Source organism: Triticum aestivum, chromosome 6B, assembly GCF_018294505.1.
Source record: "Triticum aestivum cultivar Chinese Spring chromosome 6B, IWGSC CS RefSeq v2.1, whole genome shotgun sequence".
NCBI classification, from domain to species: domain Eukaryota; kingdom Viridiplantae; phylum Streptophyta; class Magnoliopsida; order Poales; family Poaceae; genus Triticum; species Triticum aestivum.
The window spans coordinates 723,322,607-723,338,826 of record NC_057810.1 but is presented as its reverse complement, the minus strand read 5'-3'; the positions used below and the strand labels follow the sequence as shown (position 1 = coordinate 723,338,826).

At 47.0% G+C, this 16,220-nt stretch overlaps 1 protein-coding gene across 1 annotated transcript; it reads right to left on the bottom strand.

The window, feature by feature from the left end:
• Window positions 1–12,366: 12,366 nt before the first annotated feature.
• Window positions 12,367–13,459, bottom strand: LOC123139778 (uncharacterized). Its single transcript, XM_044559486.1, has 4 exons — window positions 13,379–13,459; window positions 13,013–13,300; window positions 12,728–12,938; window positions 12,367–12,379 (listed from the first exon to the last, which is right to left on the bottom strand). Exons 2-4 carry the CDS (start codon window positions 13,110–13,112, stop codon window positions 12,367–12,369), a joined length of 324 nt encoding a protein of 107 aa, XP_044415421.1. The 5' UTR covers window positions 13,113–13,300; window positions 13,379–13,459.
• Between the last annotated feature and the right edge of the window lie 2,761 nt (window positions 13,460–16,220).

Sequence of the window (16,220 nt, the reverse complement as noted above, 5' to 3'; positions counted from 1 at the left end):
TGAGTGATTCGTGTATAATTTGAAATTACCATTGAAACCATTTGATCACAGTTAAAGCATCATGCCAGCTATTAGGTGGTAGTCTCCTCATAAAAAACATTATATACTATATTCTATTTGTGTGTGACTATTACACCAGAAACCATCTTGGGATATATGTAAAATTGTATGCTTTATGTATCTGCGTCGAGATATTTAAGAATTAATTTATACGCGCCATGATACACATACATACACTATAATTAGACGCGAGTTTGATATAATAATCGGTGGTGCTATGATAGTCCATTATTTTTAATTTTGAAGGTTTAAGGGGTTCCAACATATATTTTTAAGATATATTATTTGAAAATAGAGAAACAATTGTGGCTACGTGATATGGTTTACATTTAGTATGGTATGCGTGTGGTGTATCTTCCAATGATAGATGCTAGAAATTTATATGAAAGAATGTTAAGATTAATTGTTTCTATATAAAAAGATATAATAGTTAAATTTATAGATTAACATAATAAATTTAAGTAAGTATGAAAGTTTAGTACAATGTTATATGGTTTAACTCACTTCGAGCCTAATATTTGTTTCGTCATTGTATATACGGTGCCAACACATGTATCGGTCCCATTTATCACGGACTTATGATTAGATAGGAAGATTGCAAGAGAAATTAATAGGTTTGCGGAATGGTTTAGTGGAAATTAAGAAAAGTGAGCACAAGGATTTGCCTCATGTTTTGAGCAAGTTTCCATCTTCATGTATTGGATGTTGCTTTCTTTGAGTCATTACATATGCTTCATCTATAGGATTGCGTAGAGTGAAGAATACTTCAATATCTGGAAATGCTTCGATTTCTTAAAAAGTTGAAGTTGAGCAACCTGCGAAGAGTAATGGAAGTATTGATATCATCATTGGAGGAGCTGGTTTAGATGGAATGCTAGATTTATTCGTGTAATTCTGTGGGGGATAAGAAGTCTATAGTTTAAGGGTGATGGGGATCCAGAGTTGTCCTACACTTACGTGTTTGATCTGTTTCGGAAAGGTCATCACTACGAAATTGTGCATAAGGCATGGTCACCCAGACTCTAAAGAAACTCGTCATGTGTGGTTGTCCTTATTTTCAAGTATATATCGCCCTTCCGCCTTAAGTCATATTTTCTGAACTATTAATCCGCTGAGTTTCAACAATTATGGCAATGGAGGGATGTTCCATAGAAATAATTAAAATTAGTAAAAGTAGGCTTTTGTGTGAGCCTTCTAGTGAGATGATGGCACTCAATGAGAAAATTTTGGCATTTCATAATCTTAAGGATATCAAATACTTGGAAATAGGGGAGTGTTAAAACCTAATATCTATTTCCTTCGAAGGTTTAAGTCAGCTCATCTCTTTAAAGAGTTTGAAAATTGTGAACTATATGAAACTTTTCTCTTCAGATGATGTGCCAGAGCAGACCTACGAAGACATGATAACTACAAATGATGCTGCTCTCCCAGCTCTTAAAAGTCTTGATATTAGAGGATATAGAATAACGGGGAAGTAGTTATCTCTGATACTGCGACATTTGCCAACCCAAAAAGAACTAGATTTACGTTACTGGCCACAACTGAAGCGGTTAACGATAGAAGAGAAAAGAAAGATGTAATCATACCTTCTCCTAGCTTTCGAGGCTTCGTCATCAGGATATCTAGATGATGCATTCTGAAGCTCAGTTCGAGCTCCAGTTTGAGTATTGTAGGCATCTCGTAGATCTTCCTGTGGGGCTGCGTGACTTCCTTTCCCTCAAGAGGTTGAAGATCTGAAGTTGTAACCACATCTCAGGGCTTCTGAAGGAGGGTCTCCCACCTTCCCTGGAAGAACTGGTGCTCCGCCATTGCAGCGTCGAGTTATCAAAACGGTGCAGGTTGCTAGCAACAAGCAAGCTAGAGGTTGAAATTGGTCGGCACTGTGTGGATTGATTACCGAGTATCTTTCTAGGGTATACTTCTACCGTATACCCGGTTATCTTTCACCTAAACACCAAAATTGTACAATTATATACTATTGAGGGATTGCCCGGGCCATCCATGTGCTGGCTCACCTGTTGCGGCACTTATATTTGAAGGGAGGGAAATTGTTTAACACATTTTTTTCTTGTGATGTCAATAGGTTTGGTTTCACTTCCGAACCTTATTCTCGCGTGGTCATGATTATGGTGTCGGCAAAGACTAGTGTTTTCTCTGTCATATCGAAAACCAAAAGTCACGAGATAAATCATGTCTTTCTGTTGTCTATATACTCCCTCCGTCCCGAATTACTTGTCGCAGAAATGGATAAAAATGGATGTATCTAGAACCACAATACATCTACATATATCCATCTGTACGACAAGTAATTTCATCTCATGTTCTGAATCAAAAGAGATGATTGTTTCTCGGGTCCTTGACTAGATGCAGAAGTTCGGTCCACATATGCTGGGAGTTCACTTTGATAATCAGACCACATGACACGGCCCCGCCAGCAGACCGCAAATTTGAATTTAGGCATTTACATGTGTGGTGCTGAAACCCGACCAGGGGTATTTTGCTTCAGCCAGCGATGGTGGTGGTTGCCAGCGGTGGTGGCGGTGGCTGAGAATAAGTTGTTATTTTTGATTTTGTTTTTTTGCTGGAAGCATGTTTGATTTTTGCAGGAACTGCTTGCTTTTCTGTTGCAACGGGCAGATGATGTGCTCGGCGGCGAACGACATGGCTGCCATGATTTTTGTTCTTTTTTATTTTCTTGCTACAAGTAGCAAACTCTTTTGCTGGAACGAACATTTTCTCCACTCTGCCGCAGTTTTCGTTGGTTGGTCTGCCAAGAAACCACCTATGGTGACTATGGCAAGAGGAAGTTCATTACACTTCTTTAGGATTAGTTTTGCTGGTTCAACCAATTCAGGATAATGCTTAGCCAAATCTGTGATTTTATTCTTAAATACCTGCAATGGTGGGAAATATAATTAGTATTTTTACTACACTACAATCAAATGAATTAGGTGCGAGAAAAAAAATCTTTCTACTTTGTTTATTAACTAGTTTGTCTCAGTTAAGTTTGGTGGTGAGTAAACATACAATGTGGCCGAACATAGTTCCATACATGTACTCCCTCCATAAAGAAATATAAGAGCATTTAGATCATTAAAGCAGTGATCTAAACGCTCTTATATTTGTTTACAGAGGGAGTAATTTTGTATGTAAGACAAATAAGATCACACTATATTGATTACTATAAAATAAACCAATATATAAGTTAAGTGTTAACTTATTGTGCACATCCCTTAACATATTTTTGTAATAAAATTCACATGGACACATTTATTAAATATATATTCAGAGCTTGAAATATGTGATATCACTAAGTTATAAAATGGAAAACAAAGAATATACTATTACAGTAATGTGTTCATATTAAACTATCGGAAGAAAAAAAATACTGTTTTGAACAAATTGGAAAATTCAAAGAAATGAAACTCGTTCTAATTACATGACATTGTTTTAACCATTGCCTCAAGTATAATTTTGATATAAGAGCAGTGGTGGAGCCGTAATTATTGTCGGTCTGCTACTAACCTAACCTGGCCTAACTAGACAATGGTTAACATAATCAGTGTTTTTGTTTAATTACTGAAAGTACAACATTCCAACATGATGACCCTATGACATCGGTCATGGTGGTGGCTGCATCTTACGTTTTGCAACCATTTGGAAGTATCTCCTCCAAATCGTGGTCCAGCGGAGCTACACTACACTAATCTGACATGACCCATCCTAAAGAAATACAAGTAACAACTCTAATACCTTTTTTGTGAAGAGATCACATGCATCCTTGTCTTGTAGAACACTAAGAAAGTGTATGCACTCCTTTTGTTCCATGTACTCTGGTTTCTTGCAACGATGTTTAGCAATATCCTCTTGCCTTGTTGTGATCACAATAACCAAGCTTGGATTCTTCATTGCAAGTAAACTCAGCATTATTTTATCCCATTCAGTGGTGGATGATAGGTCATCGAGAACAATCAGACATTTTTTCCTTGTGAACGTTTACATAACACTTCTGTCAACTCTTTAACCCCCATCGAACCAATATCTTCTTTGGTACCAAACGCAAAGTCCATGGCGCTCTTCTTTGCTTCTAACTGGTATATTAAGCTCCTCAGGAGCTCCTCAAGCTTGAAAGGTCGCAAGACTGTGACAAAAGCATGTTTACCAAACATTTCATTGACCTCTTGACTTTGGTAAATATCTTTGATCAGAGTGTGATGAAGTCATGTACCTAGGATAGGGTTACGGACCTGTCCAAGGTACCCTCCCCAAGGACATCTCTTAGAAGAAGCCGTCTTCCAGTCAACCAAGAGGGATTCCACTCGACCGGCTAGAAGACACTCGACGAACCTGAAGACACTCGACCATGAAGACTCACTCGACCACCAGGAGTTCAAGATCTACTCTGTATCCAAACGGTCTGTAATTAAGTAGTGTTAATGGCCATGATGACACTTTATGTAGGGCGTTACCAGTAACGCCAGACCTTAATGTACTTTAACCCTCTGCTACGTGGGCTGGCTGGGGTCCTGGTGTCCACTATATAAGCCACCCCCCTCCACTGATAGAAGGGTTCGCACCCCTGTACCTTTCACACACATAATCCAGTCGACCGCCTCCGGGCTCCGAGACGTAGGGCTGTTACTTCTTCCGAGAAGGTCCTGAACTCGTAAAACACTCGTGTGTACAACTGCTCCATAGCTAGGATCTTGCCTCTCCATACCTACCCCCCATTCTACTGTCAGACTTAGAACCACGACAATTAGCGCCCACCGTGCGGCAGGTGTCTTAGCGATTTGTTGGAGAAGTTGCAATCTTTTCAAATTCCCATCATCATGGTTTCAGTTGGAGTTTTGGTTGAGGGCCGCGAGATCCGTCTCGGCGCGCTCACATTCATCACCGACGACTCTGCCTGGCTGCAGGAGGCCCCGCTCGACGTGGATGCGCTCCCGGTCCGCGGAGCTACACATTTTCGAGCGTGCATCCGCGGCGTCCTTCTGCGGCAACCGTCGACTCACTATCGGCCGGTTTTCGTGTCATCCTCCCTCTCAGCTTCCCGCCGGCGTAAGTGCTCCGGTCGGTCGAGGCTTCAGCGGTGGGTGAGGCACGCAGTGGCTCGCCAGTCGACCACTGCCCAAGTCGCGGCAATCGAGCCCGACGAATCTCTCTACGGCCCGTTCGACCTGTCGACTGGCTCCGCAGAGACTGCATCCGAATGCGACAGCAGTGATCCGGCGACGGAGGTCCTGATGGTCAATGGACCGCACGTTCCCCCCGGCTTTCCTGGCACCAAGGGAGGCAACGGCGGAGGCGACCCGTCGCACGACCATGAGGAGTACCGCCCCGAGCCCCTCGACTCACAGCAGAGGGAAGAGCTTCGCCGCCGGAACATGGATGCACTTCATACTCCGATCGTTGGGGAAACCCCTGAGGCTCGCGCCTTAGAGGACGCGCGCTTGGCCAACCTGGCTGAGCGCACTCGACTGGAGAACCTTCAGCAGGCATTCGACGAGCGCGCGCGGCAACGGGTTCCAGACTCCAGTCGACGCCAACTCTTTAAACCTCCGACTCAGGTATACCGCACTCCAATCCATAATTTAGCAGCTGCAACACGTATAGCAGAGTCGATCCAGCCTTCCCAGTCAGAGGCTGGCAGAGGATTGATGCAGATCAGGGATTTGCTCCCGGCAGCTGGAGATCAGAATTCAGCTATGTCGCAGTCGCGGAACAGGATTCATAGCAGGCCCGTGGCAGCGAATACTGTCCAGTCAGCGCATAGCCCCAAATCGCCCCCGAGGCGTGAAGGGCGTGGTGACCGACACGATCAGTACAGGAACTATGAGCATGATGATCACCGAGTCGATCGCAACGATCGACGTCGAGCGCCCACTCCTCCCCGGAGGGGTGGATCATATATGCCTCGATAGCAGGACGACAGACGCCAGTACAGTGGCGGGCGAAGAATTCCAGTCGACCCCAGAGAACCAGGCTTTGATGCAAGATCCATCATCGTTCAAGGCCTGGTCGACCGGAACAGAGCCCATGGAGAGGGTAATGACAGAGATGTACCCACCAGCAGCCGAGTGCACATCTCCGGACCAGAGTGGTTCAGCAGAGCCATCAGAGCCGCGGTGATTCCTCCCAACTTCAGGTTGGCGACTGGGGTCAGCAAGTTCAACGGTGAGTTCAAGCCCGACACTTGGCTTGAGGACTACCGAGTGGCTGTTCAGATCGGCGGTGGAAATGACGAGGTGGCCATGAAACATTTGCCTCTCATGTTGGAAGGGTCAGCCAGGGCATGGCTGAATCAGTTGACACCCAGCAGCATCTACACGTGGGAGGACCTCTCCCGAGTGTTTGTCAGGACATTCGAAGGAACATGCAAGCGGCCAGCAGGACTGACAAAGCTGCAGTCTTGTGTGCAGAAGTCGAATGAGACTCTGAGAGATTACATCCAGAGGTGGATCACACTGCATCATACAGTAGAAAATGTATCCGACCACCAGGCGGTCTGCGCCTTCAAGGAGGGTGTAAAGTATAGAGAGCTAAGCCTGAAATTCGGTCGAACAGGAGACATGTCTCTGAGTCGAATGATGGAAATAGCCACCAAATCTGCCAATGGTGAGGAAGAGGATCGGCTCCGGAGTGGCAAACATAAGTCAGTCGCCCAAGACACCGGAGGTGGAAATTCCAGTCGAAAACAAAAGCGCAAAGCTGAGCCAGCTGCACCTGAAGAAGCCTTAGCCCTGAACCAAGGAAAATTCAAAGGGAAACCCAAGGGGCCTTGGAACCCCAAGAAAGTAAAACATAAAGAAGGAAATGACGTGTTGGATTTGCCATGTCACATCCACACCAAGAAGGACGAAGAGGGTAATTTCATCTACCCGAAGCATACCACTCGACAATGTCGACTCCTGATACAGCAGTTCCAAGGAAAGCAGTCCAAGGACAAAGGAAAAGAGTCAGACAAAGTTGAGGACAAGGAGGATAGTGACGGAGAATATCCGCAGGTCAATTCCACCTTGATGATTTTTGCCGATGTTGAAAGCAAAAACCGACTGAAAGTTATAAACTGAGAGGTGAACATGGCTGCTCCGTCAACACCCAATTACCTGAAGTGGTCTCAGACCGCCATTACGTTCGACCAATCTGATCACCCCACACACATAGCCACCCCTGGGAGGCAAGCGTTGGTGGTCGACCCGGTCGTTGAGGGCACTCGACTGACCAAAGTGTTGATGGATGGCGGCAGCAGTTTGAATATACTATATGCTGAGACGCTAAAAGGGATGGGCATTCCGATGTCCAGGCTGAGCACAAGCAACATGAGTTTTTATGGAGTCATCCCTCGCAAGAAGGCCGCATCACTCGGCCAGATTTCTCTTGACGTAGTTTTTGGTGATTCAAAGAGTTTCCGCAAAGAAAAGCTGACATTTGAGGTTGTGGATTTCCAGAGTGCCTATCATGCAATTTTGGGCAGGCCAGCTTATGCACATTTTATGGCTCGACCATGTTACGTGTATCTCAAACTAAAGATGCCAGGCCCTAAAGGCGTGATCACTGTCACTGGTAACCACAAGAAGGCGGAAGAGTGCTTCCAGAAGGGCTCGAAAATTGCCGATGCTCAGATGGTGGCAGAAGAGTGGCAAGAACACCAAAGGAACGCAGACCCGAGTGATTTGTTGCGAGCCAAGAAGCCTGCCATGGAATTAGCGTTTCAGTCGTCCGGTGAGACAAAACCCGTTCACATCCACCCGACCGACCCAAACGCTGCTCCGACTCATATCTCCACAACACTCGACCCTAAATAGGAAGAAGCGCTCATCCAGTTCCTCCTGAGAACTGGGACATCTTCGCATGGAAACCTTCTGACATGCCGGGTGTACCCAGGGGACTGGTTGAGCATCGTCTACTTGTCGACTCGAAGGCAAAACCTGTGAAGGAACATCTGCGATGGTCGGCCGTCCAGAAAAGAAAGGCCATTGGCGAAGAAGTGGCTCGGCTCCTAGCAGCGGAGTTTATCCAAGAGATTTACCTCTCCGAGTGGCTCGCCAATGTCGTCATGGTCCCCAAAAAAGACAATTCTCTTCGCATGTGCATCGATTTCAAGCATATCAATCGGGTCTGCCCGAAAGATCATTTTCCTCTTCCCCGCATCGACCAGATAGTCGACTCGATTGCGGGATGCGAGCGACTTTCTTTCTTGGACGCTTATTCCGGGTACCATCAGATCCGTCTGTTTGGACCCGATGAGATCAAAACGGCTTTCATCACCCCATTCGGGTGCTTCTGTTATGTCACCATGCCATTCGGCCTCAAGAATGCCGGAGCCACGTTCATGAGGATGATTCAGAAGTGTTTGCTCACTCAAATCAGTCGGAATGTGGAAGCATACATGGATGACATTGTGGTCAAGTCACGGAAAGGTTCCGACCTGCTGACTGACCTAGCTGAAACATTTGCCAACCTCTAGAGGTATGATATCAAGTTTAATCCATCAAAATGCACATTCGGAGTTCCTGGTGGAAAGTTACTCGGTTTTCTCGTTTCCGAACGGGGAATCGATGCTAAACCAGAAAAAGTTGGCACTATACTCCGAATGAAACGCCCCGTGCGTGTGCACGATGTCTAGAAACTTACTGGATGCTTGGCCGCATTAAGTCGATTCATCTCTCGCCTCGGTGAAAAGGCATTGCCTCTTTACCGTCTGATGAAGAAGTCAGACAAGTTCGAGTGGACTCCAGAAGCTGATGCAGCGTTTGCAGAGTTAAAACCCTGCTTTCCACCCAGCCGGTGCTTGCTGCCCCAATCATCAAAGAGCCTTTGCTACTTTACATTGCAGCCATAGGACAAGTCGTCAGTACTGTACTTACGGTCGAGCGGGAAGAGGAAGGAAAAGCCTTCAAAGTTCAGCGCCAAGTGTATTACATTTCCGAAGTCCTGACCCCATCCAAGCAACGATACCCTCATTATCAGAAGCTTGTATACGGGATTTATATGACCACGAAGAAAGTTGCTCACTACTTCTCTGACCATATTATCACAGTCGTCACCGACGCCCCCTTATCAGAGATTCTGCACAACAGAGACAAAGAAAGCCATCAAGTCCCAAGCAATAGCAGACTTCCTCGCCGAGTGGACTGAACAGCAGTTACCAACCCAAGTTCACTCGGAGCACTGGACTATGTTCTTCGATGGCTCCAAAATTCTGAATGGTTCCGGTGCCGGAGTGGTCTTGGTTTCCCCCCGAGGAGATAAGCTCAGATATGTACTCCAGATTCACTTTGATTCCTCCAACAATGAAGCAGAATACGAAGCACTCTTGTACGGGTTGCGTATGGCCATTTCACTCGGCGTCCGTCGCCTCATGGTCTACGGTGACTCGGACTTAGTAGTCAACCAAGTGATGAAGGAGTGGGACGTCAGAAGCCCAGCCATGACTGGATACTGCAATGCAGTCAGAAAGCCGGAGAAGAAATTTGAGGGATTAGAGCTCCATCATGTTCCCCGACTGAAAAATCAAGCAGCCGATGACTTGGCGAAGATAGGTTCCAAGAGGGAAGCCATTCCGAGTGGTGTGTTTTTGGAGCATGTTCACACGCCGTCGGTTCAAGAAGATCCTTTCACTGAGGAAGTCCCGCAGCCAAAAAGCGCCACAGATCCGACTGAAGTCGAGGTCCCAGCTGTGGTCGACTTGGTCATGGAAGTTCTGGTCATCACTCCCGATTGGACAGTGCCCTATATCGCCTATATTCTGAGAAAAGAGCTCCCCGAGAATGAAGAAGAGGCTCGGGAGATCGTCCGCCGATCCAAAGCCTTCACCGTCATGAGGGGACAGTTATACAGAGAAAGTGTGACTGGAGTCAGCCAGAAATGCATAACACCAGAAGAAGGTCGAATGATTCTCAACGACATCCACTCGGGGACCTGCGGCCATCATGCGTCTTCTCGGACCATCGTGGCTAAAGCATACCGAGCTGGTTTCTATTGGCCCAGAGCAAATGAGATGGCGAAAGAGATAGTTGACAAGTGTGAAGGATGTCAATTTTACTCCAATATGTCACACAAACCCGCCTCAGCCTTGAAAACCATTCCACTCGTCTGGCCCTTTGCTGTGTGGGGACTGGATATGGTTGGACCTCTGAGGATAGGCAGAAACGGCTACACCCATGTGTTGGTAGCAGTCGACAAGTTCACTAAGTGGATTGAGGCTAAACCCATCAAGAATCTGGATGCCGGCACCGCCGTCAGCTTCATCAGGGAGTTGGTATTCAGATATGGAGTTCCACACAGCATCATCACAGACAATGGGTCAAATTTCGACTCCGAAGAATTCAGAGCTTTCTGCACATCTCAAGGTACACGAGTCGACTATGCTTCGGTCGCTCACCCCCAGTCGAATGGTCAAGCAGAACGCGCAAATGGCTTAATTCTCAAAGGGTTGAAACCCAGACTGATGCGTGACCTCAAGCACGTAGCCGGTGCATGGGTCGACGAACTTTCATCAGTGCTTTGGGGGTTAAGGACCACGCCAAGCCGATCGACTGGGAGGACTCCGTTCTTCTTGGTCTATGGAGCTGAAGCAGTCTTACCGAGTGACCTGCTTCACAACGCACCCCGAGTCGAACTGTACACCGAAGCTGAAGCAGAGCAAGCCCGACAGGACACGGTCGACCTTCTAGAAGAAGAAAGAGAGATGGCCTTGATCTGATCAACCATTTACCAGCAGGACTTACGTCGCTTCCATGCCAGAAATGTGAAGAGTCAAGCTTTCCAGGAGGGAGATTTAGTTCTCCGAGTGGATCAGCAAAAACCATACAAGCTTGCTCCTACTTGGGAAGGTCCCTTCATCGTCACTAAAGTTCTCCATAATGGGGCATACCGCCTTTACAATGTCGAGCACCAGATTGACGAGCCCAGAGCAAGGAACGCAGACTTACTCTGCCCTTTCTATACTTAAGTTTTTCGCTCGGATGAGTTGTAATAAAAGTACTCATGTAGTGTATTCATCAAAGACAAGTGTTTCATAATTTTCTTAGTGATTGTTATTGCTTTTTCTCTCATAAATCTGTCCCCCAGTGGGTGGCTTAGCTGCGAACCCGTTTCGCCTAAGCTTGTAAAAAATCTTACCGAGTGGTAAGCCAGCCTCCCACTCGGAGGCTTAGCTGCAAATCCATTTCGCCTAAGTTAAAACAAAATCCTACCGAGTGGTGAGCCAGCCTCGCACTCAGAGGTTTAGCTGCAGTCCAAGTACTCACCTAAGTAAACAAAATCTTACCGAGTGGTGAGCCAGCCTTCCACTCGGGGGCTTAGCTACAGCCCAGTGCTCGCCTAAGTTTTTTGAAAATCCTACCGAGTGGTGAGCTAGCCTTCCACTCGGAGGCTTAGCTGCAACCTTGTGTTCGCCTAAGAATAAAAAACATTGTACGCTTCGCAAGAAGGACGAGGCGCAGGTCGACCCCCGCTTCCTCCTTCCGAGCTACATCACAAACACAACGTGCGTCCCGCAAGGAGGACGAAGCGTAGGTCGACTGCTACCTTCTCCTCCAAAACCGCGCCACAAAAATCCTGCCGAGTGGAGAGCAAACCTCCCACTCGGGGGCTTAGCTGCAGCCCAGTGCTCGCCTAAGTTTCTAAAAATCCTGCCGAGTGGAGAGCAAACCTCCCACTCGGGGGCTTAGCTGCAGCTCAGTGCTCGCCTAAGTTTCTAAAATCCCGCCGAGTGGAGAGCAAACCTCCCACTCGGAGGCTTAGCTGCAGCCCGGTGCTTGCCTAAGTTTCCAAAATCCTGCCGAGTGGAGAGCAAACCTCCCACTCGGGGGCTTAGCTGCAGCTCAGTGCTCGCCTAAGTTTCTAAAAACCTGCCGAGTGGAGAGCAAACCTCCCACTCGGGGGCTTAGCTGCAGCCCGGTGCTCGCCTAAGTTTCTAAAATCCTGCCGAGTGGAGAGCAAACCTCCCACTCGGGGACTTAGCTGTAGCTCAGTGCTCGCCTTAGTTTCTAAAAATCTTGCCGAGTGGAGAGCAAACCTCCCACTCGGGGGCTTAGTTACAGCTCAGTGCTCGCCTAAGTTTCTAAATCCTTCTGAGTGGAGAACAAGCTTCTCACTCGGAGGCTTGGTTGCAACCAAGCACTTGCCCAAACATGACGAGCACAAGTCGACTGCAATTTGTGCTTCACTCCTACCTGCAAAAGAGCATTTCAGATGCTAGCATATATTCCAACCCAAAGAAGACGGTTATCCGAAAGAAGCAAACGTATTTCAAACGGCAAATCAAGTTTGGATAACGTCCTACGGACCCAAAAGTGCTCAGGCATCAAGCCTGTTAAAGTTTGGCGGTTACAAAAATCACCCGGCATTCCGAGGCAAATTCAAATCATCGAGCATAAAAGTTTTTTACCCCTCCTGCGGAGGGCTGGAAGGCGCAACAAACTCGTCCAGGTCGATCCCATCTGCGATCCGAGTAGCAGCCGCGATGAAGGTCTCCATGAAAGAACGGAAGTCATGCTGCCTAGTGTTGGCCACCTTGAGAGACACCAGCTTGTCTTCTCTTGCTTCTTTGCAGTGGACGCGGACCAAGGACAGAGCGACGTCAGCACCGCACCTGGCATAAGACTTCTTCCACTCTTGCACTCGACTCGGAATCTCGGTCAGTCGAGTCATCAGCGACTCAAGGTCGTTCTGAAGTGTTTCTTCTGGCCGGAGCGATGTGTCGATGCACGATACAGCGGCCTTCAGTCTTGCAAGGTAATCGACCACTGCAGCAATGCGGGACTCGAGGCGGAGCACGTTCATAGCAGTTTCGTCCTTCACCGGAGAATTGATGGGATCCAAACCAGTTTCCACTCGACTAGTCTCCTCTTCAAAGTTTTGGCAGAATTCTGTGGACATGATGCAAGAATAAGCTAATGCCCTACAGCCAGTCAGTAACTACCAATCAGAGATAAGAGGTTACCTTCGAGCATGAGGAACATCTTTTTGGCGAGTCCTCCCAGATAAAGCTCCAAGTCATTCTTTTTTCCTGCCAGTTCACCAGCTTTGTCGTCCAGGACCATATTGGCATTCTTCAGTCGAGTGACTTCTTGGTTGGCCACGTCAAGAGCAGCTTTCAGATTAGTATTTTCTTCTTCAAGTTTGTTGATGGAAGCCAACTTCTCTTCTGCAAGCCTAGTCTTGTCTGCGGCCGTTTTCTGCGCCTCGGCAAGGTCAAGATCCTTCTTCTTCAGAGCATCCCTCAGTTTTTCTGCGAAAATCACAATAAGATCAGATTCGGAGACAGGCAAGAGGGGAGGACAGTCGTCAAGATTCTCACCGAACATACCTTTTGCCTCCTCCTTCACCTTCGTGAAGTTCTCTTGGACAAGCTTTTGGTCAAGCTCAAGCTGGATATACTTGTTCTCCAATTCGGTATAACGAGAAACAAGGTCACAAGATTACTATGAAAGTTCAGTCGACAAACATCAAACGACAGATCACTTCCGAGTGACTAAAGGAAAAAATCGTACTATTTCTAAGACTACATATGAATCTAAACATTCAACTGTAGTCTCAGGGACTACACCCAGTGGGTGCACTCAGCGTGCCCCCACAAGTTTTATCAGCTAGACTCAGAGTCGACCAGTCGACCGGAAGCAGTTGACTGTTAAAAAAAACAAGGGAGAAATTTTCAGACCATAGCCGATTGCCAGCAATCGACCATGGTCTCGGGGACTACACCCAGTGGGTGCACTCAGCGTGCCCCCACCAGTTTAATTGTTCCACTAGACCATGGTCGAGTGGAACAAGTAGAGCGAGAAATCTCAAGACACAAAGACTATAGTCGACTGCCAGCAGTCCACTGTAGAATTGACACACCCAGTGGGTGCATGACAAATATCAAGATTTTCAGTCGGTGTTCAACTAACCTGGACATTGCTCTGGAGAGCTGAGCTCGCGTCATAAGCTGCTTGGCTGGCGGTTCGGATCGCCTTCACCTGCTCCATCATAATTCCGGCCTGGCGTATGGCTTCCTTAGCAGCGCTTGCTTGGTCCTCCAGGACGTGGTAGGTGGAGAAGAGAGAAGGCGGGTCAGCACTCCACGACGAAGGGCGGGCAACCGTCAACGGCTCCGCAAAGGACACGGTAGCCCGAGCAACATTGCCCCCCTCGGGAATATGTGGTCCAGGTGCTGACATAACCTGCGCAGCCTTGCCAACAGTCGCCTTCCTGCTCCTCCTCTGCCTCAGAGGCGCTTCGTCGTCATTGTCAGGAAGATTGATGACAACGTTAGGCAGAGCTGCAGAAAAAGTTCAAAATCAAAAATAAAGATTCAATCGACCGAAAGAGAAACCGCGCAGATCATACCAGGCTGAGAAGTCACAGCATCTTCCATTTCTTGATCCTCATGCCTGGCTGAAGTCTCGGAAGTAGCAGCACTATGATTTACAAATATCAGTCGGTCAGCGATCGAATCGACCAAGAATGAAAAACATTGATTATGACCGTTACCCAGAGACAGTCGGAATCTCCATCCTCATCTTCGGTAGGGCTTTCGCCGGTTTTGACGGGGCCGCTCGGGGTTGCTTCGACGCCTTTTCAGTCGGCGCCGGTGAAGTTGTCTGAGGACGTTTAGTCGACTGCCCAGCAGGCGCGACTCCCTTGCCACGATCAGCCGCAGGGTCATGGGCGAGCTTGGACCTCCTTTCGGAACAAGATCTACTCTGTATCCAAACGGTCTATAATTAAGTAGTCTTAATGGCCATGATGACACTTTATGTAGGGCGTTACCAGTAACGCCAGACCTTAATGTACTTTAACCCTCTGCTACGTGGGCTGGCTGGGCTCCTGGCGTCCACTATATAAGCCACCCCCCTCCACTGGTAGAAGGGTTCGCACCCCTGTACCTTTCACACACATAATCCAGTCGGCCGCCTCCGGGCTCCGAGACGTAGGGCTGTTACTTCTTCCGAGAAGGGCCCGAACTCGTAAAACACTCGTGTGTACAACTGCTCCATAGCTAGGATCTTGCCTCTCCATACCTACCCCCCATTCTACTGTCAGACTTAGAACCATGACAGAGTGGTTTTTCCAAGACCACCCATTCCCCACACTGCGATCGCCTGAAATTGTGAGGTGGAAGCGTGTTCTTGTAAGACTTCAATAATAGCATTTTTTTAGTCTCTCCCAACAAGCTGGAATTCTTCAAAAACACATGAAATCGTGTTGGTGTGTGTGTGTGCTCTTCTTGCACTATCATCTTTCTGTCAACATTATTATTAGACTGGTATTCTTTTATCTCATCCTCAACAATGCAGGGTAGCGTTGTGCTAGATGTTGGCTTTGATGAATATGTCATGTCTTGAGACCCCTGAACACAAGCAAACAATAACTACATGAAATTTAATTGACGAATCATTCCAAAAACTTACTGAAGAATCAGCTCAATGCATTTCCAGTTGCTACACAAAAATTTTGTTACCACAATGAACCACAAATAGTAAATCGAAGCTAGGATAGCATGCATACAAGTCAATTTTGCTGAGGTGACCTGTTAAGGCTTGGCTTTGCCGAAAATACTAAAAGCAGTCCAAAATTTGAAAAAAGCGGAGAAGTACACGAACACAAAGTATTCATGAGTTACATAGAAAGTTTGCTCCTACTACAAGCAGGGGGAACATAAAGTTACTAAAAACATTAGAACTCAGCATTGCATGACCACCTACATGTCATGTATGGTGACTTGGTGAGACATATACGCTTAGCCGTCCGTATACCCTCCTCAGCCGCCTCTAGAAGCTACAACCATTTATCATTCAAGGAGGACAAAAACTACGAAATATTTCAGTTCTTATGTAATCCGTATTAATAGAGGAGAAATATAGTTATTGTTCTATTAAAGAGTCCTAACCGATATGATTTAGTTTTGTCAATATGTAAGGCAAGCAAGAATAGAACAAGTCTAATTTTGTCTCTATCTATTGGATTCCCTACTCTACCTCTCTTCTCCCTTCACCCTTGTCGTTATGTCTCAAGGAAACACATCGCCACCGAACCTAGTCACCTGCCGCCCTCTCCCACTGGAGAGTGGTAACCTGTCCCTAGGGATCTTCGCAGAGGAAACCAATATCAGCAAGGAATATATGGACGAAGACAAAAGATCTGGGAGGACTGTGAAGGTCTATGGT